The 27,249-nt window shown below is 42.8% G+C and overlaps 2 protein-coding genes across 5 annotated transcripts in view; one reads left to right on the top strand and one right to left on the bottom strand.

Annotated features, from left to right (window-relative positions):
- Nucleotides 1-17,481, bottom strand: part of LOC123503794 (chromatin modification-related protein eaf-1-like) — a 36,163-nt gene extending 18,682 nt beyond the window's left edge. The window contains exons 1-3 of one of the 4 annotated variants that reach the window (XR_006674609.1): nt 16,365-16,633; nt 15,688-15,747; nt 201-900 (exon numbers count right to left, since the gene is read on the bottom strand). Coding sequence is in view for 1 of the 4 variants with exons in the window: in XM_045253793.1 (XP_045109728.1) it covers nt 15,688-15,747; nt 16,511-16,541 (91 nt within the window). In the remaining 3 variants the exon portion in view is untranslated. Of the gene's footprint in view, nt 1-200; nt 901-15,687; nt 15,748-16,364; nt 16,636-17,135 lie in introns of those variants that run through there. The other 3 variants (XR_006674610.1, XR_006674608.1, XM_045253793.1) reach the window with 3 other exon arrangements.
- LOC123503790 (forkhead box protein L2-like) overlaps nt 1-27,249 on the top strand; it is a 56,927-nt gene that overhangs the window by 6,182 nt on the left and 23,496 nt on the right. The window contains exons 2-3 of the mRNA XM_045253790.1: nt 24,349-24,392; nt 26,462-26,552. Of these exons, the coding sequence (XP_045109725.1) occupies nt 24,353-24,392; nt 26,462-26,552 (131 nt within the window). The 5' untranslated portion in view covers nt 24,349-24,352. The remainder of the gene's footprint in view (nt 1-24,348; nt 24,393-26,461; nt 26,553-27,249) is intronic.

The raw sequence follows: 27,249 nt of genomic DNA, 5'->3' as shown, positions 1-27,249 counted from the left end.
GTTTGTTGCTTCCACCCAGCTCACGGCAACACACCAACGTACACCAATCTCTCTCTCTCTCTCTCTCTCTCTCTCTCTCTCTCTCTCTCTCTCTCTCTCTCTCTCTCTCTCTCTCTCTCTCTCTCTCTCTCTCTCTCTCTCTCTCTCTCTCTCTCTCTCTCTCTCTCTCTCTCTCTCTCTCTCTCCAGCTGTGGGGTGCTTTGCATATTGCTGCCCATCGTGGTGGATGCACGCAGTACCGGCATGCTGTGACGCCAGCAGTTCCTTAACCCTGGATCCGGACATTGAGTTGTTACGGATACAGGGCGTGGTGGTGGTAGTGGTGATGATGGTGGTAATTGTGGTGGCGACACAGCTTACTAATGACACAGCGAGCTGGTTCTGTCTATTCTGGGAATGCTGTGTAGTTATTTTTAAGGAAACGCGTCTCATGTCGGTTCCTGTTAGTTCCCTTGCATTAACTTTCACCTAATGATGACGGTCACTGCTCACAGGTTTCCAATAGAAGGGAACATCCGAATGCTCTATGTTTTAATACAAAATATAGGAAATTATACAATCATAAGGCTGCGGCGCGATCAGTACAGCTGTGTGGGCGGTCATAAGCCCAAATGGACCTGCCTGTCACAGGAATGCCACGTACAGGGAACGAAAACTCAATATTCCCGTGATTCAGAACCAATTAACAGAAGCAGACGTAAGGTTACAACAGTTCGAGGTGGCGGCAACTGTCTCCACGCCGCGGACTCAACCTATTCAGCCTGGCGCTTCTCCCTCGCCGAGAATCACACGGGTGTTCAAGGCGTGGAGCACCATTACACACGACACCCCGCGGCACAATAGGCGCACCTCCTCATCCGTTTCCCCGCAGCGAGGGACGCACGCGAGGACACTGGCCTGCTGTGGGGCGTGGAAAAAGAGGGTGAGGTAATGGACCATTATATTTGCTCCCGAAGCCGAGCTACGCCCTGCCTGACCTGTGCCTCTCTCCCCGGTAATGATGACGCTCCAGGGCTGCGCGCTGCTCGCTACCTCTGCTCTATGCGAGTTTCTTTTTTTTTATTATTATTATTCTTATTTATTATTCTCGGTAATTCTAATGGAGAAAGATAATGGGCAAGCAAGGGCACTGGCAGACCGGTGCGATCAGCATTCTTGTCATTACCAAAAACAGTTTTCTTCAAATGTGTATACTTTACCCCTCCTAAATCTTCAATATCATATTACGAATATTTCATAACTAACAATAAAACAATTAAAATTCAATTAAAAGTCATAATGTATATGGATTCGGTGCAAGTTGTTGCCTTTTCTACCATCATCAGTTTACAGGACATGTTGTGATGGTACTTGCAGCCCAGCCAAGTCATTCAAGGTGACTGTTTAGTGAACACTGGAGGCAGATGATAATTGGTCGATCATAAGCTGCGCCGCTCCAATGACCACATGATGAGTGCTGCTAGATCGCCTCGTCAGCATCCATTGTTGTGAATGCCACATGACGAATGGTTCATTTCCACCTACATGTCAATCGGTATTAATTATGCATTAGCCATTGCACTGTGCCTTGGCAGCGAGTGAGCGCGTCACGTGGAGACACCTTGAGCCATAGTGAAGGTAAAACTGTACTGAACACCTGTAGACAGTGATGTTCTATAAATTAAAATACTAACTAACAATGTGTGTGTGTGTGTGTGTGTGTGTGTGTGTGTGTGTGTGTGTGTGTGTGTGTGTGTGTGTGTGTGTGTGTGTGTGTGTGTGTGTGTGTGTGTGTGTGTGTGTGTGTGTGTGTGTGTGTGTGTGTGTGGGTGTGTGTGTGTATGTATGTGTGTGGGTGTGTGGGTAGTTTTCCAGAGTAATCAATCAACAATGATACGCGGCGTTCTCCCTCTCCACTCCTCCGTGAATCCTTTGAAAAATCCACCTGTCATTAACCGAACGCCAAAGACCGCTCCCCAACTCACTCACGCACCCACACACCACAGCAATTCTGGTTTCCTAGTCCCAATATCAGGTTCACATTGTTCACTACTGAAGATCTCAAAGTGGCAGTGTTTGAAATGATGTCGTGTCTTATTTTATATATTGTATACACCTTAATTGCTATGTGTCACTGGTAAACGGTATATGAAGAGCATTAAAGTGTTATTATTATACTTTTCTTTCACGGAAGAGATTGTGATCTTGTTATATAGTAGCTGGAAACTAGAAATAAAAGGAAAAGAAATAAAGAAAGAAGAAGAGAAGAGGATTAACAACAACAACAACAACAACAACAACGCTTCCATTAACATAAACACACTGCCATTGCTCAGTCAGGTTGCCATCATCACTCTTATCTGGCTTACATGTCTTAACTCCCCTTGCTTTCTTCACTCCTATTTTCCACCACCACCACCACTACCACCACCATCACCATCCCCATCGTCGCCGCCGCCGCCGCCGCTGCGCACACACGCTTGCCTGCACCACCGTCACCACCTCCACCTTCTCCCGAACTACAGCATCGAAAATTCACTATACCACTTTTTACTCCTCTACATCTGCACCATCGAGGAGTTATTACAGACTACACTAAGGAAAAACGAGATCTCCATAGCGTCCATGTCCTAAAACTTGTATGGCGATGCTCATATATTTTCTTTGTATTTTGTATTTTCTTTGTATTTTTATTCAATGATTGACTTTTGGCGAGTTATGAATCACGAAACACTACTCTTTGCATAATCATTCACTCAGAAACGGTAGTCTTGTGCAGAACTTCTTCAATTTCCGATCAGTGTACAATCCCAGGTAGCTTTCCTTTTTATTTATTTTCGTATTTTTACAACTGTATAGCTGAACCCACGTATATGCTCGGCCGAGACCAAAATAAGCCAACCGGATGGAAGACCTTGTATATCTGGACCGTGGCTGAACCGATCATTCCAACAGTATAAGAATGTTGCAAAACGACGCTCCTGGTCAGAGATTCCTAGACAGTCATCATTTCGACCACTGTGTTACGTTGGTTGTGTTGTCTGGGTGCAACACAGTTATTTGCCACCTCAGGGATGGGCATAGTCTGACTATCTGGCTTACTCAAGTGACGTAACAGCTGTGTCCATTACGGCACATATTTCAGCTAGTGTTCGATGCCCGAGCGAGGCATGGCACGAAGGTGTTGACGGCTGCATGCTGTGTAGTGTGCACCATCCCAGGCTGTGCTCATCCGCCCACCACCCAAACAACTGGCGCAAGAATATAGAAGACAATGATTCTCTCTCTCTCTCTCTCTCTCTCTCTCTCTCTCTCTCTCTCTCTCTCTCTCTCTCTCCTTTTAATTTCGTAGTTCATCGCAATGCCCTTTCCAAAACACCCACGACACACTCTACACTCCCAGACTGTTCATATTCTCCACTCTTAATGTATACGAGTAACGAAAAGATATCCTTCCTCCAAGCTCTTACAAGGAAAACTTAAATTTCGACTGCATTGATTCTCCTCCACTACCAAGTCAATTCGTGTTTTCCCTGGATATCACTAGTGGATTAGATGAAGATAAATTTTCATGGAGGAATCTTCGTGGGTAGGCTAGGCTTCCCTACTCGGGGCAACGTTTTACTAGCGAGTAGGCTTTGAGATAGGAGGTACCCAAAAAGTATTCCCTTTAGCCTGGAAATTACCGTGAAATTCCTACATGGTATAAACAAAGACACACACACACACAAAAAAAATGAACAAAACTGAAAACAAAGCACAGTACAAGCGAAGGAGTGCCAAGCGTAATGCGAGACCATACAATACTGCAAAACTCAGTAAGCTTCTTGAATAACTGAAAAAGCGTTGTTCTGAAGTGAATAGTGCAGAGCCAAACGCAATAAATTTCCACCTGACACAGCACTACACGGACGGGAACTTGACAAAAATAACGTTTCTTACTGCCTCGACCACACAATGCATAAATGGGCTTACCAATACAGATCAGGTGACGGAAATATAAGCTACTGGGCCCAACTATTTATCTACATGAGAAATAATGAGGAATTTGGCTTCAATAAGAGTATAATTAATTAACTGCCGCTGTATTTAGTTGTAAGTATGAGAAAAGATGAAACACAAGAAAGTTTTAAGTAATTGTCGTCCGCGCCGATGTTGCCTGAGCTGAAGTTAAGCCAGTACAGAAGCGGTGCCCATAAACTTAGAACGCAAGGCTGTGAGCGTGGTGAGATGATGGAACCACCTCGTGTTCTAGGCGTGCATTGCGCCACCCAGGTCAGGTATGCAGGTCACATCCATTTTTGCAAGATGCGGGAGGGAAAATCAGTGACACCAGAACCACTAATGAGAAGTCATTCCTAACACAAACACCACATATTTATACAGAAAAGTAAAGTCGAACAGTGTTGAGCTTCTGAAAATATTTATAGAGCCGCATGTTAACTATGAGCTTGATAACGTTTGTGTGCTTTCCGTGTCTTGGAAAAGAATCCAAACAAGAAACTGGCGCCTCGACCGTGTTGTTATTAATCAATGTTCGTTTTGTCAAGACTCAGTAGCATCCTTGTGAAACTGTACACCGAGGGAGGTCCTGAAGACGTGGACTTGAAAAACTGCTGATGGTAACGTTCTGCAATTTTGTGACATACGTTTCTTACATGCCTCAAGGAACTCAAGCACGGTGTCATGAACTCCGCATACACCAATACATAAACAGAAGAATAAAAATGACAATACCTTTTCTTAAAGAGCGCAGTCATTCCTTCACCAACGAGGGAACCATAGCGCTAGACACGTCAGTTTCCTATCTATGATAAACTGGCGACACGCAATTAATGTGTTCATGCTCAATGGAAACCCCGACAGGAAAGCATTGAACACCGCGAAGGTCTCTCTTTGAGCAGCCGTGTTCATGAATAATGTGCATGGCGCTGCACTCAGAGACGCATGACAGTAAACGTGTAATGCGGCTAGAGAGAAAAGACAAGGCAAAACTGAGAGCATGATTTTTCTTTCTTTTTTTACGTCTGTGTATTCAATCCATGGGTAGCAATTTTGGAGTCTATAAAGAAATATTTGTACAATGTTGAGAGATACAAGAAACATGACAGAGAAGTCTTCCTTTAATTGTTTGTATGGAATGAGCGCAATGCAGTAGATGACAAATGAGCACAGAGCGAACAAACCTACACCAACACACACACACACACACACACACACACACACACACACCAGAACGAGATGACAAACTAATCAGCATGAATTTATCAGTATATTTACATTTCAAATTAATTATGGTTACATAAACTCCAAGCTATAAATAATGCTATAGGAGGAGATGAAAAAAGTCAAACAAAACAGCTAAAGGAGGAAACAAAAAAGTCAAACAAAATATTGACGTGCGCGCGCATAACAGGTAAAGCAAACACACAGGGCGCGGGAGTGTCATCAGCACCAGACACCAGGGCGAGATAATTAATGAGTATAATTTCTTTGAGCAATAAAGCTGCAGCTGTATTAATGGACACGAGCAGCATGACTAATTGGACTGATTAGGACGCGCCCACCACCCGTTCAGTCTTTCATCGCCAGAATTTCGCCTTCTTGTTTATTCACGATTCTGTATTCTGCACACAACACGCACATCTTGCCACGCGTGCACCATTACTCTTCCATTAAAGGATGCCACACCACACACTGCAATTAAGGGTCTTCATATCGCATAATGATGTATTCTCTTTGATGAACGTTAAAGATTACTGTAAAAGGAACCACGATCAAGTGTTACATGATGCTCTTTATAATACAAAGTATATATATATATATATATATATATATATATATATATATATATATATATATATATATATATATATAGAGAGAGAGAGAGAGAGAGAGAGAGAGAGAGAGAGAGAGAGAGAGAGAGAGAGAGAGAGAGAGAGAGCAGTACTTATTACGGGAAGGTGAAAAATATTAAATGAAGCATTGTTCCTGATTTGACAGTGGCGGAATGTATTAATAAGAACAGAAAATGGAAACGAGAGTCCGCTAACCTCACTGTGCTTGACCGAATGGGAACTGCAGCTAAATTGTCTCACGCTTAATCTACAACACTAAAACCTGAACCAAAATAAGACAGAATCATTATACTGTAGGTGTTCTGGACTTATTCTATACAGCCAAACATTCACGCACGGCCAGAGGTTTCAATACACACTTCCCTCCACGCAGCATTCCCTACAATAGTCACGCAATAAGCAACCTGCAATAGCTTTCCTTCCAGGCTTTTATTAACAGGATGCATGATTTCCTCTCCTTGTGAAATGCACAGGACATTCTTTTCCCGATGGCTAGCCGGCACGCACGCCCATAATACATGTACATACGCACGTACACACACACACACACACACACACACACACACACACACACACACACACACACACACACACACACACACACACACACAGGCTCAGTGAGAGTCGCTGGTAATCACGAACACTTCAATAGTTTCATAACAACCAAAACCAATACAACTGAAGCAAGGTATTCCACATATTTATTAAGACTTATTCTCAAATCAATCTAAGCAGCGACAACTGAAGCTTCCTGTCGCCTGCACTAACTAGCTATGCCTCTAACTGAAGCTCTTCCGCCGCACACACACACACACACACACACACACACACACAGGGCCCAGCAACAGTATGATAACTCTCAGGTCACCTTTACACTGTTCCTCACGCCCACGACACGAATAACGATGGCGTGTTGTGGCTAGCGAGGACGGCCGAGGTCACCTGGAGCAGTGAATCAAGACACACCTATGCATGCCCTCCACTGGTGAGCTCACTGAATCATGCCACGGCGGTTATTCTCATAAGTGTATCGTTCTTCATAACACTGGTGGCCGTCACAAGATTATTCACGTTGTCATCCCATCGGTATCTATAGTATTCAATATTATTTTTTTCCCCTTCTTTTTTTATGTAAGAGGGAAAGCTACCAAGGGCAAAAAAAAATATTAGAAAAAAAAGACCCACTGGAATTGTAGTCTCCAGAAGATTCAAAAGAATTAGTCAAAATTCAGGGACAGATGTCTCAACACCTCTCTCTCTCTTAAAAGAAGTTAAGTCGTAGGGGGATGGAAATGCAGAAACAGACAAGGAGTTCCAGAGTTTACCAGTGAAAGGTATAAATGACTGAGAATACTGGTTGACTCATGTATTAGAGGGTTGGACAGAATAGGGATGAGAGGAAGAAGAAAGCCTGCTCTCTCGTTTGTTACAGGTTATGCATCGACACACGTAGCCGAGATTATGGTGTTGATTCATTGTTATTTCAGGATTCCTGCTTCCTCAGGAAATTCCTTTCTTGGGGAGTGGGAAGAGGAAAACTGCGGCATTCAAATTCTGTGAACAACCCTTCAGATCTCTCTCTCTCTCTCTCTCTCTCTCTCTCTCTCTCTCTCTCTCTCTCTCTCTCTCTCTCTCTCTCTCTCTCTCTCTCTCTCTCTCTCTCTCTCTCTCTCTCTCTCTCTCTCTCTCTCTCTCTCTCTCTCTCTCTCTCTCTCTCTCTCTCTCTCTCTCTCTCTCTCTCTCTCTCTCTCTCTCTCTCTCTCTCTCTCTCTCTCTCTCTCTCTCTCTCTCTCTCATTACGATTCTCACCTTAAAATAACGCGTTTAGTATGTACACCAATCCTGCTTTTCCCTCACAAAATGAAGAGCAGCAACATTGCGTAAACTAAAACAAAGCCTTATGAATGAATTAAACTTAACGACCCTGCCATCAATCGTTTCAAGAGTAGCAAAGAATCGTGAGAGGAATTTGAAACTAGTAAGGAAAATATACCAATGTTTCCGTAACAAACTCTGAAGGTGCTCAAATGGTGGGTGAAAGTGGGCCGAGGGTGGGGCAGGGCTGAAGAGGAAGGGTGAGTGGGTGGGCAGACAGCAAGGAGCACAAAGGAAGGGTGGGTGGCAGGGGCTGGGTGGCTGGGTGGGTTAGTGGGTGGTGGTGCTGCAGGCTACTGTTTCTCCCGTGCGTGAGTCTCCAGCTATGTCTATGAATCCCACGCCAGTAAAGACCCCAGGATCACACAGCTGTTTCTTGCGACCCAGCTAGCTATAACCCTCAGCCTCACGTGACACACATCGCCGTGACCTTCAACACAGTACTCCCGTTTCCCTGCACAAATTTACGTCCATGTAACAGATGTATCCCGCCAGTTCCGTTTCCCTGGACAGATTCACGTCCACATAATAGATGTATGCCGCCAGTTCCAAAGTCTTCGTTTGCTAACTAACCTACAAAACTTTCTCCGTTTACCAACATGGGAAACGTTTTAGTTTTTTTTTTTTTTTTTTATTTATACCATGTGGGCTTTTCACGGGAATTTCTGGGCTAAAGGGGATACTTTTTTTGGTACCTCCTATCTCAAAGCCCACCCGCTAGGAAACCGTTGCCCCGAGTGAGGAAGCCCAACCTACAGTCGGACCGTGGACAGGATTCGAACCCGTACGCTTGGAGACCCCTCAGACCCCAAAGTACGCATGGTTCCACTGTACCATGGCGGCCCTCAATAAGATAAGTTGGGAAGCTTACGAGAAGACTGTGGAACTGACCCCACTGAGATTGCATCCATTATCACAAAATTTAGGTTATGTTCATTATCCTTCAGTACCGCGTCCCTGTTTCCCTATTTAAATACACTTCCACACAACACACGTGGACACTATAAGAACCACTACTAGGCTCAGACACTCTAAATATATTGTGCTGCCTTACACAGTCATGGTTATAAGCTAAGCAAAACTCTACACTCCTTCCACAATGTTTATCTTCTCCGTCTGAAGTCTTTTGACCCACTGACAACCCCTTTTAAAACCTCACAAAACAATGGACTTATTGATAAAGGTGAATAATGTACGCAACTGCACGCAACTTGACTATTCGCCATAACCATATCGAGTTTTATCTCTAGTTCCTCTCTCGTTCACAAAACATGACCATAAATTCGCAGCATCACCACCACAATTACCTTTATTCAGAAACAGACCGCTGTGGTGCAGTAGAACCATGCGTGCTTTGGGCTCCGAGGGGTCTCCAAGCGCACGGGTTTGAAATCTCTCCATTTCCGAGTGTAGGTAGGGCTTCCTCACTTGGGGCAATGGTTTCCTAGCGGGTGGACATTTTGAGATACGAGGTACCCCAAAAAGTATCCCCTTAATATAAATTCCCGTGAAAAGCCCACAGAGTATAAAAAAAAATGACTTACTCTCTTACCACGACTATCTTCTGTGACCTAGAGATGATCAGCTGGGTAAAATCCCGTGAGCCTGTCATTAAAACAGTAAAAACACCTGTAAGACTATGTATAGCTTCGACTTGACCCTTTAGAGTTTAGAGAGTAGTGGAGTAGTAAGGTTGCGTTGAATAGTTCCAATTTTCGTCTACAAATCAGGTTGGAACTTATTAATTTGACAGAGAGAGAGAGAGAGAGAGAGAGAGAGAGAGAGAGAGAGAGAGAGAGAGAGAGAGAGAGAGAGAGAGAGAGAGAGAGAGAGAGAGAGAGAAAGAAAGAAAGAAAGAAAGAAAGAAAGAAAGAAAGAAAGAAAGAAAGAAAGAAAGAAAGAAAGAAAGGAGAGAAAGAAAGAAAGAAAGAAAGAGAGAAAGAAAGAAAGAGAGAGAAAAGAAAGAAAGAAAGAAAGAAAGAAAGAGAGAGAAAGAAAGAAAGAAAGAAAGAAAGAAGGAAAGAAAGAAAGAAAGAAAGAAAGAAAGAAAGAAAGAAAGAAAGAAAGAAAGAAAGAAAGAAAGAAAGAAAGAAAGAAAGAAAGAAAGAAAGAAAGAAAGAAAGAAAGAAAGAAAGAAAGAAAGAAAGAAAGAAAAGAAAGAAAGAAAGAAGAGAAAAAGAAAGAAAAGAAAGAAAGAGAGAGAGAGAAAGAAAGAAAGAGAAAGAAAGAAAGAAAAGAAAGAAAGAAAGAAAGAAAGAAAGAAAGAAAGAAAGAAAGAAAGAAAGAAAGAAAGAAAGAAAGAAAGAAAGAAAGAAAGAAAGAAAGAAAGAAAGAAAGAAAGAAAGAAAGAAAGAAAGAAAGAAAGAAAGAAAGAAAGAAAGAAAGAAAGAAAGAAAGAAAGAAAGAAAGAAAGAAAGAAAGAAAGAAAGAAAGAAAGAAAGAAAGAAAGAAAGAAAGAAAGAAAGAAAGAAAGAAAGAAAGAAAGAAAGAAAGAAAGAAAGAAAGAAAGAAAGAAAGAAAGAAAGAAAGAGAGAAAGAAAGAAAGAAAGAAAGAAAGAAAGAAAGAAAGAAAGAAAGAAAGAAAGAAAGAAAGAAAGAAAGAGAGAAAGAAAGAAAGAAAGAGAAAGAAAAGAAGAGAAAGAAAGAAAGAAGAGAAAGAAAGAAGAAAGAAAGGAAAAAGAAAGAAAGAAAGAAAGAGAGAGAGAGAGAGAGAGAGAGAGAGAGAGAGAGAGAGAGAGAGAGAGAGAGAGAGAGTTGAGAAATGAGTGAGAGAATGTACGTTTCTGCGGATGTTTGTGTTCAGTGTTCCATTTATCGATGTATCTTTACACGTGCAGGTTGGTGTGTGTGCGTGTATGTATGTATGTATGTCCGTATGTATGTATGTATACCTGTGACTATTATTGCCCTTTACCCTTACAGAGATACCTGCAGCTTTCTTTTGTGAGTATTTTTTTTTTTTTTTTTTTCTTTTGTTTGCGTCAACTACATGAAAAAAATATATATAACTTTAAAAACCACTTCAAAGTCACCACAACACACACACACACACACACACACACACACACACACACACACACACACACACACACACACACACACACACATTTCACCATGCACAACCACACAAACAAGAACAGATGCACTACAATAACCATTTTACAAACCTATCGCATGCCACCGCTATCTACCTCACACAGACACGCACCCATCCACACCATACCCCGCCCATGGCTCAGGACCCACACCCTACGCCCTACGCCCTACGCCCGATGCCCCACGCCCGACGCCCCACTCACCCTAGATCACCAGTCCTGCATGACTCACGCAGCCCACCATCAGATTAATTTCTCCAGTGCCAACCCCACCGCCTTGTTTATGGTTATAGAGAATCGGGGAGGGAGCGGGGAGAAGCGAGAGGGCACGGCGGGAGGAGGATACTGGGAGGGGACGTGGGGATGAGGGATGCTGAAGAGGGGATGGGAGGGGACGGTAGGAGCAAAGCAGTGACGTCATGGCCGACAAGCCGCCTGCCCTCCAGTATTTTTTCTATTTAATGAGACCAGGCTGACACGCACGCATATATGTAAACACTCGCAGAGGCACATTAATATATATATACATATATACCTACTTACGCACACATGACAACACACGCACACGCACACACACACACGGGCAAGGAAACAGGCATGCAAAAGTGACGGATTCACAAACATAAAAGACTTGTTCTAGGTTATGTATACCTTTCATCATAAGGACAATAGCGTGTCTTTATTCTACTAGTAAGACCGACATGAAGCTCAGACAGACACAGTGAACGTTTGTGGAGAGAACACGAGTAACAATGCCCGAAGCACTACGCGTGGATTGAGCAGTGACGGCACGGACTTAGCACTGGCGTGAAGCTCAGCAGCGACCACCTACTGAACTCTGGCGCAGACCTTACTTACGAGGCATAGATTGTATTATGATAATCTGTGTGTCGTTGACCCTCCATCCCACGTAATGGGCAGCCCTTTAGTGTGCCATCGAGAACGCAATCTTTTTTTACGACTACCTCCCTAAAGCAGAGGAAAGGCACCAGGCCTGCCGGCAGCAACAGCAACAGCAGCAGCAGCAGCAGCAGCAGCAGGAAGAGGAGGAGGAGGAGGAGGAGGAGGAGGAGGATGTCCCTCCGCAACAAGCGTCATCGTCCGTCTCCGAGATTCGACCTCTGACCTCAGCAAGCAACCCTCTGACCTCACGCTCTCCGCCCCCTTCCATGAATCAGCTGTCTGCCAGGGCGATGATTTCTTCATACGTGCGCATTATAAAGTTAGCAAGGTCACACCGTTTTGTCCGCTATCTTCCGTTTGGCGGCAGTCTCCGGTTGCTTGCCTTACTTTCGTCCTCTCTTTTTACAATCTACATAATCCGTATGACATACGCGAGTATGTTAAACTCCACAATATGGGACACTCATGAGGTGGGCGGCACAATTGGCCTTGATGTTTAACCCTCCCAACAGTCTCGGCAGAACAAGCGTGACCCTGTCTGGAATTAAAAATCCGCCCTTTAGATGGGAAAGCACGCTTTCATGGAGCCTTGCGGAGAGCCTTCCTGATACTTGCAGTGATGCTGAAGATGCTCCCCACCCAGTACACACATTACAAGTACCAAGCAATATTCCTTCGTTCAAGTTCCTCTACCAAGCATGCAACCACTATCGGTTGAAATTTATTGCTTTATTAGCCGGTACAAGCAGAGCAGCAAAAAATACTCCCTTCCCCCAGTCAGCCACAAACCCCTGACCAAGCACGTACAACAACGGGGTCTTGGTGCTTGCTCGCTGTGCAGCTGCTATGCACCCACCCAAACCTGACAAGCAAGCACCCTGCATGCAGGCAATGCTCTGGGAGACCCCAGGTCATGATCCTAGCCACTATTAACACAATGAGAAATAATTGTCTCCTCTGTTGATTGAATTTCCATACAACTAATCGAGAGCAACACATTAAACGCAGGCAAAATGTTCAAAACTATAGATCAAACCCGTATATATCAAAACGTCAGTTTTATCTTGCCAAACAAAAAAAAAAAAAAAAAAAAAAGAATGACCTGACAAAAGCGATCACTGTCGCAGCAACCACCTTCTCTGCCTGACTAAACGATGACGTCAAGGACAACACCTTGATGGCGCTGCAGTGAAGGCCTGACCCGCCCCTCAAGGCTGCTCGTCCACGAGTTCATGCAACAGAGAGAGAGAGAGAGAGAGAGAGAGAGAGAGAGAGAGAGAGAGAGAGAGAGAGAGAGAGAGAGAGAGAGAGAGAGAGAGAGAGAGAGAGAGAGAGAGCCGGGGGAGGGGGAGAGGACAGATCTTTACCATCAATCATTTTAAGTCTACTGTTCAACGAAGACCGCCAAGCATAGACACACACACACACACACACACACACACACACACACACACACACACACACACACACACACACACACACACACACACACACACACACACACACACACACACACACACACACACACACACACACACACACACACACACACACACACACGTTGGAGAAAGAAAGTAGCAGGTAATGTTTCTAAACCCACAGGTAGGTAGTCGAAAGTCAGCAACAAGGGAAGAGAAACAACAACAACAACAATACTGACAACAACAAACTCCGTCTTGTGTTGCTCTCCTGCCGTAAACATCCTTCCGAACTGCTGAAAATAACAAAAAGCACCAGTGGAGCGGCATTACAGGCATAATATATGCCTTGTTCTGGTAAATAGTGCAAGGAGGTCAGGAAAAAAATACTCGTGGTGACAAATCGGCAGCGGAACTGAAGCAGCAACTCAACTCAACACGATAACAAACATGTCCACTGCTCATTCTGTGCGAGTTTCCCTGACCACCATCACCAAACACGAGCTCATCACTCTCACGGACGCTTCGCTGGAATTATGCAAAACTGGTTGATGTGCAGAGCGGGGAGAGAAATGTGCGGAACATGGCTGTATGAAAAAATATATACTCGTATACTGAATATATCTAGAACACTTACTGAATAGAACAGGCTGATGTGCAGAGCGAAGAGAGAAATGCGCGTAATACTCGTATAGCTGTATGAAAAAATATATACTCGGATACTGTATATATCTAGAACACTTACTGAATACATCGTACATCAGGTAGGCGAAAAACGTAATACATCCATTTGGTGATAGAAAAGAAAACGGAGGATGACGGAAGTAAGGAAGAGACGATGAAAGATAAAGACAGGAAGAAGGAAGGAGTTACTGATAAGAAAAAAGGTGGAGGAAATGCACTTATCTTTTTAGGAGGAGGGGAAGGAGAGGAGGAGGAGGAGGAGGAGGAGGAGGAGGAGGAGGAGGAGGAGGAGGAGGAGGAGGAGGAGGATCATGAAGACAACAGGGACGAAAAAAAAAAAGTAAAAAAGCTGGAGATGAGAGATATGGTAGTAATAGCCGTCTTTAACCCCTTCAGCACCATGACGCGTTTTCATATTCATTCTGGCAACTATTTGGTGATTTTAAATACCTTCCGAAACTTATGTGGAGATTAAAATAGAGAAGACTCTAGCCATTAATCCTCTGACCTCCATAGACCCTTCCTATGCAATGAAATGGTCTAATGATACTCAAATCTCATGGTAAAAATGTGTCCCATGTCTGAAGGAGTTAATGTTTGTGCTGCTCTGCGGTGGGTGGCTGGCTTTCACCGTGCCTGACTCGTGTTTACATAATACAATGATTTAGTGGGCATAGGGTAGTTGTAGTAGTAGTGGTGGTGATGGTGGTAGTGTGAGCAGGGACGTACGGGAGGGAGTGGAGCCCCAAGGAACACTGTACTCACCGTGGCCCACTCAAGGTACTATCAAGCCTGAGGGTCAGACTTATCTACGCCCACTAACACCACGGATCGCCTTACTACCTTCACCTTACTCACGAACCTTCCTATCTACACAGGGCTCGACACCTCAAGAGATTTTCATGCCAAGTTAATTTATTGCCGCCTGCCGCGCACGTCTCTACACCAACCCCCGCCCCACCCTTGTCTGTCTGCCATGCCCTACCTAGCCGCCGCCACCCATGATGAAAGCATCGCTAGGCGCCAACACGAGGATGCTACACACACACACACACACACACACACACACACACACACACACACACACACACACACATTTCACATTCACATGGGTTTTACTCCACCGACAAACTGCATGTCTTGGTTATGTATGAATTTCCGTGAGTGTGTGTGCTGTTATGTGCGTGCGTGCGTGCGTAGTTACTCTTATTTAATTTTTTTTTTTTTTTTTTTTTTGCATTCAACACCTCGTAATTTACATTTTGCATCATGAAATCATCAGCTCTTTACTTATCTTTTGGAGTCTGCACATATGCAAGACCCAACGTTACCCGCTAGTCGCCTCTGCCTGCTACTAATATCATGTATGCAATGGCCCTGCCTGGCTATCTTCAGACATCTTGCTAATATTTTAATAACAATATTCTGTGTTAAACGATATAAATACGTGACCTCATGGGGAGCTAATTGAAAGACTATATTATAAAAATGCTATCAACTGTGAAGGTCAAGAAAAAAATATGAACATAGATGAAAATAAGGAAGTGATCTGACGTGCTCGCGATGGCAGACCCTGAGTGCAGCCTCCCCTGCATGATCAACGATAAAGAGCCTCCACCATCAAGGCAGAGTGAAGTAATGAAGCACCACTGAGAACCTGATAATGTAGTGACAGCTTGACACGAGAAGCATACCACCGCGGCGCCCTCTTGATCCAGGATAGTACTAATGAATACACTGGCCTAGACTTCAAGACCAACACCGCGAGTAGCCCGTCAACTCCAGCAACACCTCGATACTTGTGTCAAGGAAATATTCAGGCACTAATAAACTATATTACAAACATTACTATACAATAATGACATCATGCCTTACCCTCGAATGTCAGCGGGTGTCTTCCACACCTCCCGTACTTGGCTCCATTAACCTCAAGTCCTGAAACAAAAAAGAAAATATATATACCTATATGAATGCACACCGCCACTACCATTAATATTTTCGAATTACAGAACAACATAGCAATGCATCAGTAGTAGATGACATTCGCATAGAAATAAAGACAAGGGTAACATGTTATGAGAGAGCTAAGAGTGAGGGAGAGGCGTGACGGCATTGGTGCAGCCCATGAAAAGTGACGTTTGTGCCACACACAAGAGAATCTTCATCACAGCAGAGGGACGCGCTATACATGTCAGCATTTGTTTACAACTCATTATTGCACCTTGGGGGCGCCAGGGGCCGGAGCCAGAGAGTGCTGAAAGGCACGTGCCGGACACACGATCTTCTCTTACATGCAATATCTTATCCAAAACACATTCCTTCCATTAAGGAATAATAAATAAGGCGACTTTCCAGCGCGGCCACAAGTCTATCACACAACGTTTCAACGCAAGGCACAGAGTATTTCACGGCAGCTAATTAATTTGTACTGACGGACTGCCCCGCGGCACTCTACAGATCATGTTACGTTTTATTGGATTCCTGGACGTTAGGGATGCCATTACTTGCTGTTCCCACTCAGCAGTGTCTGCCGCCCACAACACTGCACTTACTATAGCCATCTATCAGATGTTTACGATAACCCTTCTCATCTTCGCAACAAGTTTGCAGGCTTCCAATAATTCCTTCACGGGTTTCAGTTTCACCAACACTAAGTCAGTCATTCATAGCATTAGATGACTGATGATGCGCTTCATACTCAGTTTCCGTCTGGAGAAGCTAGAAGTCATTTTCTTGCTGAGACAAATCGACACACTCAACACGAGGCAACCTATCGGACGAAAGCTGACTGATCCCACGTAGCTGATTAACAACGCCAGGACGTCCTCCGCTGAACAAAGTAGTCCTTCACTTAACATTTTACATTCATGACGATTACGAAAGTAATTGCAATGTCTTACTTAAATTGATCATAATATCACATTCTATAACAATTTTCATATTGAAATATTTGATCATGTATATGCAAAGCCTCAGATTAACTCTGACACGGTAAAGAGGTAATGAGTGTCAACTTGTTGGCTGGTTACCTTATTGAATGTATCGCTTGTTCCACTTTTTGCATATCATCACAGGAGTGACATATGTCAGAAAGAATAAAGGAAAAGAAAAACGTACACTATTCAGAAACGCTTTGCTCTCTTACCAGGACTGTTTTCCAAGGCCACAGGGATGACTGTCGGGGTTTTCAAGAGTTTCTCCAGTTAATAATGTAGAAACCTGCCTCTAGAACAGTAAGAACATCTTAAAAAAAATCATATAATTTTGGATAAAGCCTCTTGAAACAGTGGAGGTGAAACACAGAATTGTTTGAGAATACGAACCTTAATCAGTAAACATCACGGCGCTGTATTGTTGACAAGTACTTTTCTCGGTCGGCTGACGACGACGTGTGGCCTGGCGCAAGGAAGCTACAGTTATGATCTCCTGTCATGTCACTATAGATTATCGCCATAAGTATTAATGTTAAAGATAAGACGATAGCAAACATAATTTACAAAGAGGGTAGCAACCACCCCACAAGTCTGGCACGCCTCCCCGCGGAGTTGCCTTCCCGCGGCCCACAAACCTGAGTGACTCGCTTAAGCTTTATAATCATCCACCTAAAAAAGATAAATGAATTAAAAAGATAATAAACAAAAAATAAATAAAATCTACGTGTTGTAATGCCTCATTATATCTACAGGAGCACTCTTGCTAAGAAACTATAATGTCATTAACAACGCGTAGGTTCGAATCCCACCAGGTACAGCCTTAAACGCTTTGCCATTTGTCGAGTGGTTTAAAGTTATCTTCATGTCACCATGATACCCAGATTCTAGGTGGTTACACCAAAGATTTGCTTGGGTGGTGATATGGGCCCTAATATGGGTACCATTGTAAATAAAAATGCCTGCGTCACTGATACGTGGAAGCTGAACAGCGCTCCCCACATGTACTCTTCAAGTATGCTTACAGGCACTATAGGCCGTAACATAAAAAACAAAACGCTGTGTTTAGTGATGTGTAGTAAATGGAAGTGTTAGCCTACCAACACACAACCTCACGGGCAGGCAGCCAGGCTCGTGTGGTGGGCGGGCCATTTTGACACGTGTCGAGCAGATCAAGATTAAGAAAACAAGCTGAACGTCACATAAATCTAATAATAGTCGCCTCGGTCTGTGTTCTTACATCTAATGTAGCCTACAATTCTTTCCTCTCTATTCGTCCTTGCACTGTAATGAACACACATCACCCTGCACTGTAATGAACACACCTCACCCTGCACTGTAATGAACACACCTCACCCTGGTCGCTGAATCAGATGGGACTAAGATGATGAGGTATTGATGTGCCAGGCATTAGAATTGATGAGGCGCCGCGGTAATGATGCAGAGGGGTGTTTATGATGCAGAGCTTAGGTAAGAGGCTGTAAACTGTCAAAAATGGTTATATGAAGCAATAAATCAAGATAGAAACACTCTTAAAAACAAGTATCATGAAGCAACGAGGAACTTCATTGGCGCTCCGAGATTGTGTGACAGTTTTCGGTCCATCCCAAACACCGCTACGACAAAGAAAATAAATAAACAGATAAGTAACTAAATAAACAAATAAAATTAACATTAAACAATAAAAACATGAGTCAACAATTTCTGTTTTCGTTACCATGATTCCAAATAACCTTTGTGAAGTGTTATTTTAAACAAGCACTGCGTCTTCGTCATGAAAGTGAGTCACGTGCGAACCATGACAACTCAGGGAGGAGTATTGGCGTTGCCTCACACACGTTGTTGCTGTTCAGAGAGAGAGAGAGAGAGAGAGAGAGTGTGTGTGTGTGTGTGTGTATGTGTGTGTTTATTTGCCCCTCCGCGAATATCTGCGCGCGCCTCACAAGTAGCATGAGCACAGTTAGTTCGTCTCCTGAAGCAGAGTGCATGTCACCAGCTCGATGTGCGCGCTACTCACCCAGCAAACACACACACACATGCATACACTCCGTACAAGTTCTGTTCGAGCCTGATAGCATCCCAAACGATAAGATCCATTCCAAGTCAGTCGTAGAGTTCTGTTACAAGCATGTCTCCCTCTCACAAGTAAACACACCAGTGCAGAAAATACGTACTCGGCAAAACAAAGACAAACTGTGGGTGTTTATTGTGATATCTATCGTGGTATTTACTCTCTACGCTCGTATCAATTTACTTATATAATATCATCTAAATTAATTCAGCATTATGTTATATTTTAATTGTTTATTCTATCTCTTATTATATTTCGATTTTTTTTCTCTCTTATCAGTGAATTTATATATCGATGTGGTTATTTATTCAACTCGGTTTATTTGTGTGTTTGTATATGCATGTCATTCCCACGACGCACATCACAGTAGTTGAGGAAGAAAACTTTATCGTCCTGGAATTAAGAATGCAGCAGTTTTTATGTGGAATTCCTGAAGGTGTATAGTCTCACAATAACACGTCCTTCCGTCCTGGGATTACTTTGAAATATACGTAAAAAATTAGATGACAAAGCGCTAGTATGTTTTCTCTTCCTCTTCTTCATCCATTCATCATTAAGGCGGAGTTGGTATGTCGAGATTATGATTTTATTAGAAGACTGCGCTAGTATATGTTTTTTTCTTCCTGTTCTTCGTCCATTTATCATTTAGGCGGAGTTGATATGTCAAGATTATGACTGGATTATTTAGAGGTAATCTTTTAATGGAATCATCTGCTACTCACTCTGAAGATGAACAGTCTAATGAGAAATTACTAACAGCAGTGTAGCTTTTTCCTCACAAGTTGTCATCAGTATTTGCTACTTGTCTTACTATCACTTTCCAGAATGTAAGATCAATGTAAATGGTTAACTAAATAAGATGACAGTTGGGACGCTAAATAGTCGTCAGTCTTTTCGCGAACATGCCCTGCTAAATGACAACCGGAGTAGCAATAGAGAGCAAACCTTCACAGCGGCGCTTCTTGATTGATCTCGCTAATAACTTTTCTCTGTCCGTTTTCATTTACGTCTATCTTTTTTTATACACCATGTAAGTTAATGCCCAGTTCATCACCACGTGGTATTCATTCATTATAACCACGGATCACTGATAGGCGCTTCATCTTCTCAACATTACTTGAAAATTCACAACAAAGGAAAATAAATACTTGCTAAAGATAACTAAGGCATCATAACAAATGAGTCAAGACTTTATGTAGCACTGTACATGATCGAGAAGCGCAGGAGTCTCAAAAAACACCGCTAGTTTGTGGATGGTGGGCTGGGCTAGGCTGGGCTGGGAGGGCACATGCAGGTGTCCTCTGGGTATTGACATAGTTGGGCGGTCAGCTGCGTGGACGGCTGTGGTCATGAGCTGCTTGACTCCGCCTTAGAGGATGTTTGTTTACACTGCCAGCCTGCACCTGCTCCACCACTGCTCCCCACCACAGGCAGCCCGCCACCCATTGCTGCTGTACTAGAGAGAGAGAGAGAGAGAGAGAGAGAGAGAGAGAGAGAGAGAGAGAGAGAGAGAGAGAGAATTTCTAACACGAATCAGTCTTTAATCACAACGTTTATCACTACAAATTCATGAGTGATGGACATATAGAGAGAGAGGCGTGGACTGGCATTCACAGCAACATTCACTTCTCACACTTGATCTTTCCTCCTTCATGACGCTCCTCAGAAACCAAGAATCACTGGCAGAGATATTTCCTTCGACATTAACACCTACAGTACTGGGACACATTTTTACTGCGAGTTTTGTGTACCATTAGACCATTTTATTGACATTAGGAAGGGTCTATGGAGGTCAGAAAATTAATGGCTGCAGTCTTCACTATTTTAATCCCCCAGACATGAGTTTCTGAAGCTGTAGAAAGTCACCAAATGGTCACCAGAATGAATAGAGAAACGTGTCATGGTACTGAAAGGGTTAAAAACCTCTCAAATTACCTGGTACTCTGTTATTACAAAAGATTCCCTTCCTCACCCACTTATTCTTCTTCCTATCCCCGCATACACTCTCCCATCTTTTTCCGCATTGTACTATTACTGCTTCCCCCTCAGTCCTTCGTCACCCCTCCACCAGGCCTCAACTGCCACTAGAAACCCAGCCAAGCTCTCGTCACGGCGTGCTTCCTCTGTCAACGCCGAGCTCGTATGACTCTCTCTGGCTAAGCTTTCCTCTTGTAAGGGGGAAAGATACAGCTAACATTGAAGGTCGCCACTTCAGCCCATTACTGTTCTCAATCAAACCTTGTGCTCCAGCTGATAACCAAGACAACAACAACTGTCAGAGAGTGAAGACACCAGTCAAGCTAGACATGTCAAAAGGATACACATGTCAATATTTCACATTCCTTTTCTACTCAGTTTGTTTTCCTTGCAACCTTTTCCAAGCTGTATTACATGTAACAACAACAACATCAACAACAACAACAACAACAGTAATAGTAGTAGTAGTAGCAGTAGTAATAGTAGTAGTAGTAATAATGATAATAATAATGATAATAATAATAATAATAATGATAATGATAATAATAATAATAATAATAATAATAATAATAATAATAATAGTAGTAGTAGTAGTAGTAGTAGTAGTAGTAGTAGTAATGATAATGATAATAATAATAATGAAAATAATAATAATAATAATAATAACAATAATAATAATAATAGTAGTAGTAGTAGTAGTAGTAATAATAATAATAATAACAACAATAATAATGACAATAACAATAATAATCCCACATAATAATTACTTGTTCATGTCTGATAATGAAGGGTCTTTTATCTCATCATTATGAATTACCAATGAGCAAGTAACCAAATCACACTATGTATATACTTCAATCTATAAATACTTCACCCCTAACACAACTCAATTGAATCCTTCGTGCACTCTAAAACACACACACACACACACACACACACACACACACGGGCTAGAACAAATATCTGTCAGCTCATCTGATATGTAGCTGCCCAGTATTTAGTCTTTTACCCTGACATGCATGGGGAGATAGCCTTTATTATGCTAACCAACTCAAACGTGACGCATTCGGGCCATGGACACTACGCAGGGGTCGCTCGCTGTCAGACACACACGGCACTGCTACAATTACTAGGAAAAGGTGGAGAGAGAGCTAAGAAGACCCAGAAACACTATTTTTCAAGTAAGACAAGCTGGGAAGAATATATAGACCCCCCAAGGCGACTGGTGGACTCCTGCCCTCTCTGTTCCTTGATGTTTGGTTACGTCACGCAGAATGACAAGCAGGTTATAACATTAATCTTTGTAAATAAGCTGAGATAAGGAAGAGAGAGAGAGAGAGAGAGAGAGAGAGAGAGAGAGAGAGAGAGAGAGAGAGAGAGAGAGAGAGAGAGAGAGAGAGAGAGAGAGAGATTCCATGCTTGCCTACTTGCCTGCCTGCCTTTCCTCCCTCCACCGTTCCCTCTCATCATCGTTCTCCTTCTCGTCCTCCTCGTCCTTAACCTTCCACCCTCCGTCCTTCCTTACTCAACACTCACCTAATTTGTCGTCGCCGTGACTCTCCATTGAGCAGGCTGGCTTGTTAATCATCCCGCCCGCGTAGCAAACTGCATGTAAGTGGTAGAAACAATTCACATTTAGACTTGTGTGTGTGTGTGTGTGTGTGTGTGTGTGTGTGTGTGTGTGTGTGTGTGTGTGTGTGTGTGCGTGTGTAACAAGACACCAGTACTATTACAATTTTGTGTGTGTGGAGGAGGGCGATGTGTGTGTGTGTGTGTGTGTGTGTGTGTGTGTGTGTGTCCAGAACAGTATGCTTAACAATAATAAAGGAATTGCAGCTACACATCTCATAAAACAGTGCCAGACCCTCCTCGCGCCGGTCCTCCTCCTTGCCTCCTTCCCTCCCTTCTTCAGCCATTAGTCGTAACTGATGACATTAAGAGCTCCTCAGCTAATAAAACTCACACTGAGCCTCTAAGTGAACACGGATCGTGCGGAGTTCTTGTTTGTTTGGGATCCACCATCGTGCTGCAAATGTGGCGCTGTTGGTGTGGCTTGACGTCTCGTGTCCAGCTAAACAGCGGCCCGTCATACCCAACAGCGGCTCGTCACTGCTTCACCTCTCCCTTAAGGGCCTCACCATCCATCACACGTGCCATGCGAGACTCGTGGCTGAAACATTCATTAACTAGTTCAGCAAACCGTAAGTAATAAGCGCGAGGGAAATCTTTATGAGGTGTTTTCATGTGTGGGTCAAGAGGGTTTATATCCTCAAACACTCTGGTATCTTCGGCCGACTGCTTTTTTAACAAGTTTAGTGGAAGTCACTGAAGTTTTCTATTGTTTTCTTCATGATTGCAGTAATGCTTATGAAGGATTCTGCACCACTGAAGGAAAAAAGGAAAAAAACCCATCCTGCTGATAAGTCATTTGTGTAGCCTTTGAAAAATCATCCTTACTATTAAAAGAAATTGCTTGAGGATGCGAGCACTGACCTTTTGTAGTGTTGTTACTCTATACTCTCAGGGCAGGATGTATCAAGCAGTTCCGTCCCTAAATTAGAATGATAGTGAGTCAGCAGATGTGTAAGAGCTTAGAACCCCCAAAGAAAGCAAGTGGGATTGAGTAACAGTAAAGAAACGTGAAGGAAGAAACGGAGGAGTGAAGGGAGGCGTGTTGGCTCAGAGAGAGAGAGAGAGAGAGGACGACACAGCCTCGGAAACCAGACACCACCACCAATACCCCGGTTTATTTACCCCCCATGAGGCGACGTTTATTTTCGCCCTCGTTATTCGTCAGCGTTTAGCTTGGCCGTCTGCGTGAAGTACTTCCCACAGCGCGGTATTCATGAGGCAGTGACGTGACACCCTGGGGAGCTGTCAGTCTGCTGCAGAGAAGGAGTTAACTAGCATTACCTAATATCCGAGCACTCCTCCTCTTCAATCATCTCCGTGCATTAATTTTAGACCGTAATATATCCTTCGCATGTTTTGTTGTTTGTTATATCTTTGGGAATATTCGACTAGCATTTTATCATTTTTTCTTATAGCCATATAGTTCTTATCTTGTGTGCGCGTTAATGTTATAACTTTGATAAAAAGGGATATGTTTGTTGCTAAACCAGGAAAAAAATGTTATATTCTCATAAATTATAATCAATTTTATTGCACCAAATGTCATGATGTATCTGTTTTCCCAGTTTGATTTTATCTGTAAGAAAATTCTGTAATATCTTCAAGTCAAAAATAGTTGTGTGTTTGCGTTACAAGTTTACTGACGTGGAGTGAATGTTGCTCGTGACGTGTGAGAAAAGACAACTGGAAACACGCGAAGATCAATCACCCCGCAGTGAAAGGAACATTGCTAAAACTAACTCAACCCAATGAGTAATCTGTTACCCTTTCATCATCGCGCAGAGAAACATTAATATCATGAATCAAGTAAAGTAAAAAAAATTGTATAATTAATTCGAAAATATGGCCGTACGTAATGTGGATAATTCTGAGGTGACATGTTGAATAACGACTTGAGGAAATTAACCTTGTCATCTCTCTTTCCAGCACGATGAAAGACGACTACCTCGCCTCCAGTGACCACACGCAAGGTAAGCCACCACTCACACACTCACCTTCCTCCTCGCATCCTCACAGCTGTCCTGCTCCTTTTCCTTGCTCCTTGGGATGTACGTCACTTGTTTTACTCAGGCCATTTGGGACATTTAACCCCTTGAGTACCATGACGCGTTTCCACATTCATTCTCCTTACTATTTGGTAATTTTATACAGCTTCAGAAATTTATGTGGAGGATTTAAATAGTGAAGACTGTGGCCATTAACCTTCTGACATCCATAGACCCTTCCTCATGTAAATAAAATGGTCTAATCATACACAAATCTCAAGGTAAAAATGTGTCCCAGTATTGAAAGGATTAAAGATGGTTAGTTTTAGATAGTTTTAGCGTCGAATAAGTCCTATTATATTTTTTTTTTATCTAAATTAAGTTACATTTCTAAACATAACAGATGCACCATATATTCTTAGGAACATGACATATAGAAACAGATAAAAGTGTTGATGATGTTCTGTTCAGTGAAACTAGCTTGTGATAATTTATGCTAATTTTTCAAAACATAATAAACATGTCACTCATTCCTAGTGTGACGAATGTGGCAATTTTCTGTGTCTTTTTCCCCAGTCTTTTCCCTACCACACCCTTGTTACTGCTTCTGTTGACCATCACGGGAACTAAATCGTGCCTCTTTCTGTCATCACACTCCCCTCAGTTACACTTCAAAAACACACTCCTTTCATAGCCACCTTCGACAACCTAGTATCTCCTATACACGGTTCTTAATCCCTTCAGTACCAGGACGTGCTTTCATATTCATTCTGCTTACTATTTGGTGATTTTATAAAGCTTTAGAAACTTATGTAGGGATTACAATAGTGAGGACTCTAGCCATCAACTCCTTGAATACTGGGACGCATTTTTATCTTGAGATTTGTGTACGATTAGACCATTTTATTGACATAAGGAATGGTCTATGAAGGTAAGAAGATTAATGGCCAGAGTCTTCACGATATTAATCCCCCACATTAGTTTCTGAAGTTCTATAAAATCACTAAATAGTATACACAGTGAATATGGAAACGCGTCATGGTATTGAACAGGTTAATCTAATGACCTCCATAGACCCTTCCTAATGTAAATAGAATCATATACTTATACCCAAAACTCAAGGCAAAAATGCGCTCCCACTACTGAAGGGGTTAAAAACGCATAAATAGGATCATAAATGCATAAATAGGATCATAAACACAAAACAGAGATCTTCGTGCCATAGAGAAGTGATGGAGGTGAATTTATAGCGTTGACATCCCACCACACTAACTAGACAGCAGCCACAGTCGTAACTATACACTGGGACTCGCCAACTCGGTACTCAGAGGTCGGAAACGAGGCAGTGGATACCAGTGCTAGTGGGGAGGAAAACAAACAAAGGGGTGACAATGGATAGTCCCTCACTCCTCACCCATCTGTCCTGCCCCATGCCTTCCTCTCCTTGCCAGGGTTCTCTCGTTGTTGTTGTTGTTTTCTGCTCTTTGTTTCTGTTCGTGTTTTGTTATTGGTGCTGGCGTTGGTGATGGTGATGGTGATGTTGTTGTTGTTGTTGTTGTTGTTGTTGTTGTTGTTGTTGGTGGTGTTGTTTTCTCGTTTCTGCCTGTGTTTTGTTTTTAGTGATGTTGTTGTTGTTGTTGTTCTTCTTCTTCTTCCTCTTGTTCTTCTTCTGGTTCTTCTTGTTCTTGTTCTTGTTGTTCTTGTTCTTCTCGTCCTTCTGTGATCTTTTGCTTCATATCACTTGTTATCCTCGCCTGTTTCTTTTCTTACTTCACTCTTACTGACCTGACAGCGTGCAGTTGATTCTTTTAATGTACTTTTACTCTCATTCCTATAAAATGCCGAGTTACTTGTGCCCGATTTACCCTTTTTACAAACCTAACAGTCTTTCTATTTGATTCATCTATTCACGCTTCCAGTGGATCGTGCTCTGCTTATTTACACTCTCATTCATAACTTTCTCAGCGATAGTGAGTGTTCTGCTGGTGAATTTACGTTTTCTGTTTTTGTTTTTCTTATTCTCTCCGCTCCCTCTTCCCGTCTCGTGCCTGCAGGTTATGGCGGGGGCAGCCTCAGTGACATCAAGAGGGAGGAGGAAGTTTACCATTACCCGCCAGCAACGTCGCATCCCAACCACCACTACAGGTAATATTTATAACTTATCCCCTTCTCTAACAAACACATACACGTACATTATTATAAGACCCACCCATGTCACATCCCAGCCACCACTACAGGTAATATTTATAACTATCTCCTTCTCTAATAAGCACACTTACACTATAAGATTTACATTTCATACACCGCTCATAATGCTCCGCCAATATGCGTCATGCCATGCTCGGAACATACACTATAAGACTCACTACATAACTTTCTCACACTCCACGAAGCATTACCATTCACACACCGCTCATATGCTCCGCCAATAAGCGCTATCCCATGCTCGGAACAATAAAAAGGAATAAAATAAACGGGAAATAATTATTCTACATTAAACGCAAACAAAAAAAGTATATAAAATAAGAGTAAGAGATAAGAAACTCCAGCAACTACGCCCGCCTGCAGTCCGCCATTATGCGCAGTGACGTCCGCACAGACTCACTCCGCGGCTGTCAACACATCACCCCCAAAAACAATAGTAATAATAATGATACTAATCTATATTACTAAAAGCCCTCCGTCTGTGTGTGTGTGTGTGTGTGTTGGTGTGTGTGTGTGTGTGTGTGTGTGTGAGTCAGTGTTCATTTTCACAGCATCTAAAGACGATTGTGGAGATAGAATTGGAAATGTCATCCGAAGTAAAATGGACAATGAGATCTCAAACACTGTCTCCGTTTCA

Source organism: Portunus trituberculatus, chromosome 14 (assembly GCF_017591435.1).
Source record: "Portunus trituberculatus isolate SZX2019 chromosome 14, ASM1759143v1, whole genome shotgun sequence".
NCBI classification, from domain to species: domain Eukaryota; kingdom Metazoa; phylum Arthropoda; class Malacostraca; order Decapoda; family Portunidae; genus Portunus; species Portunus trituberculatus.
Note: the sequence above shows the minus strand (reverse complement) of the source record. Positions and strands in the feature narration are given on the sequence as shown.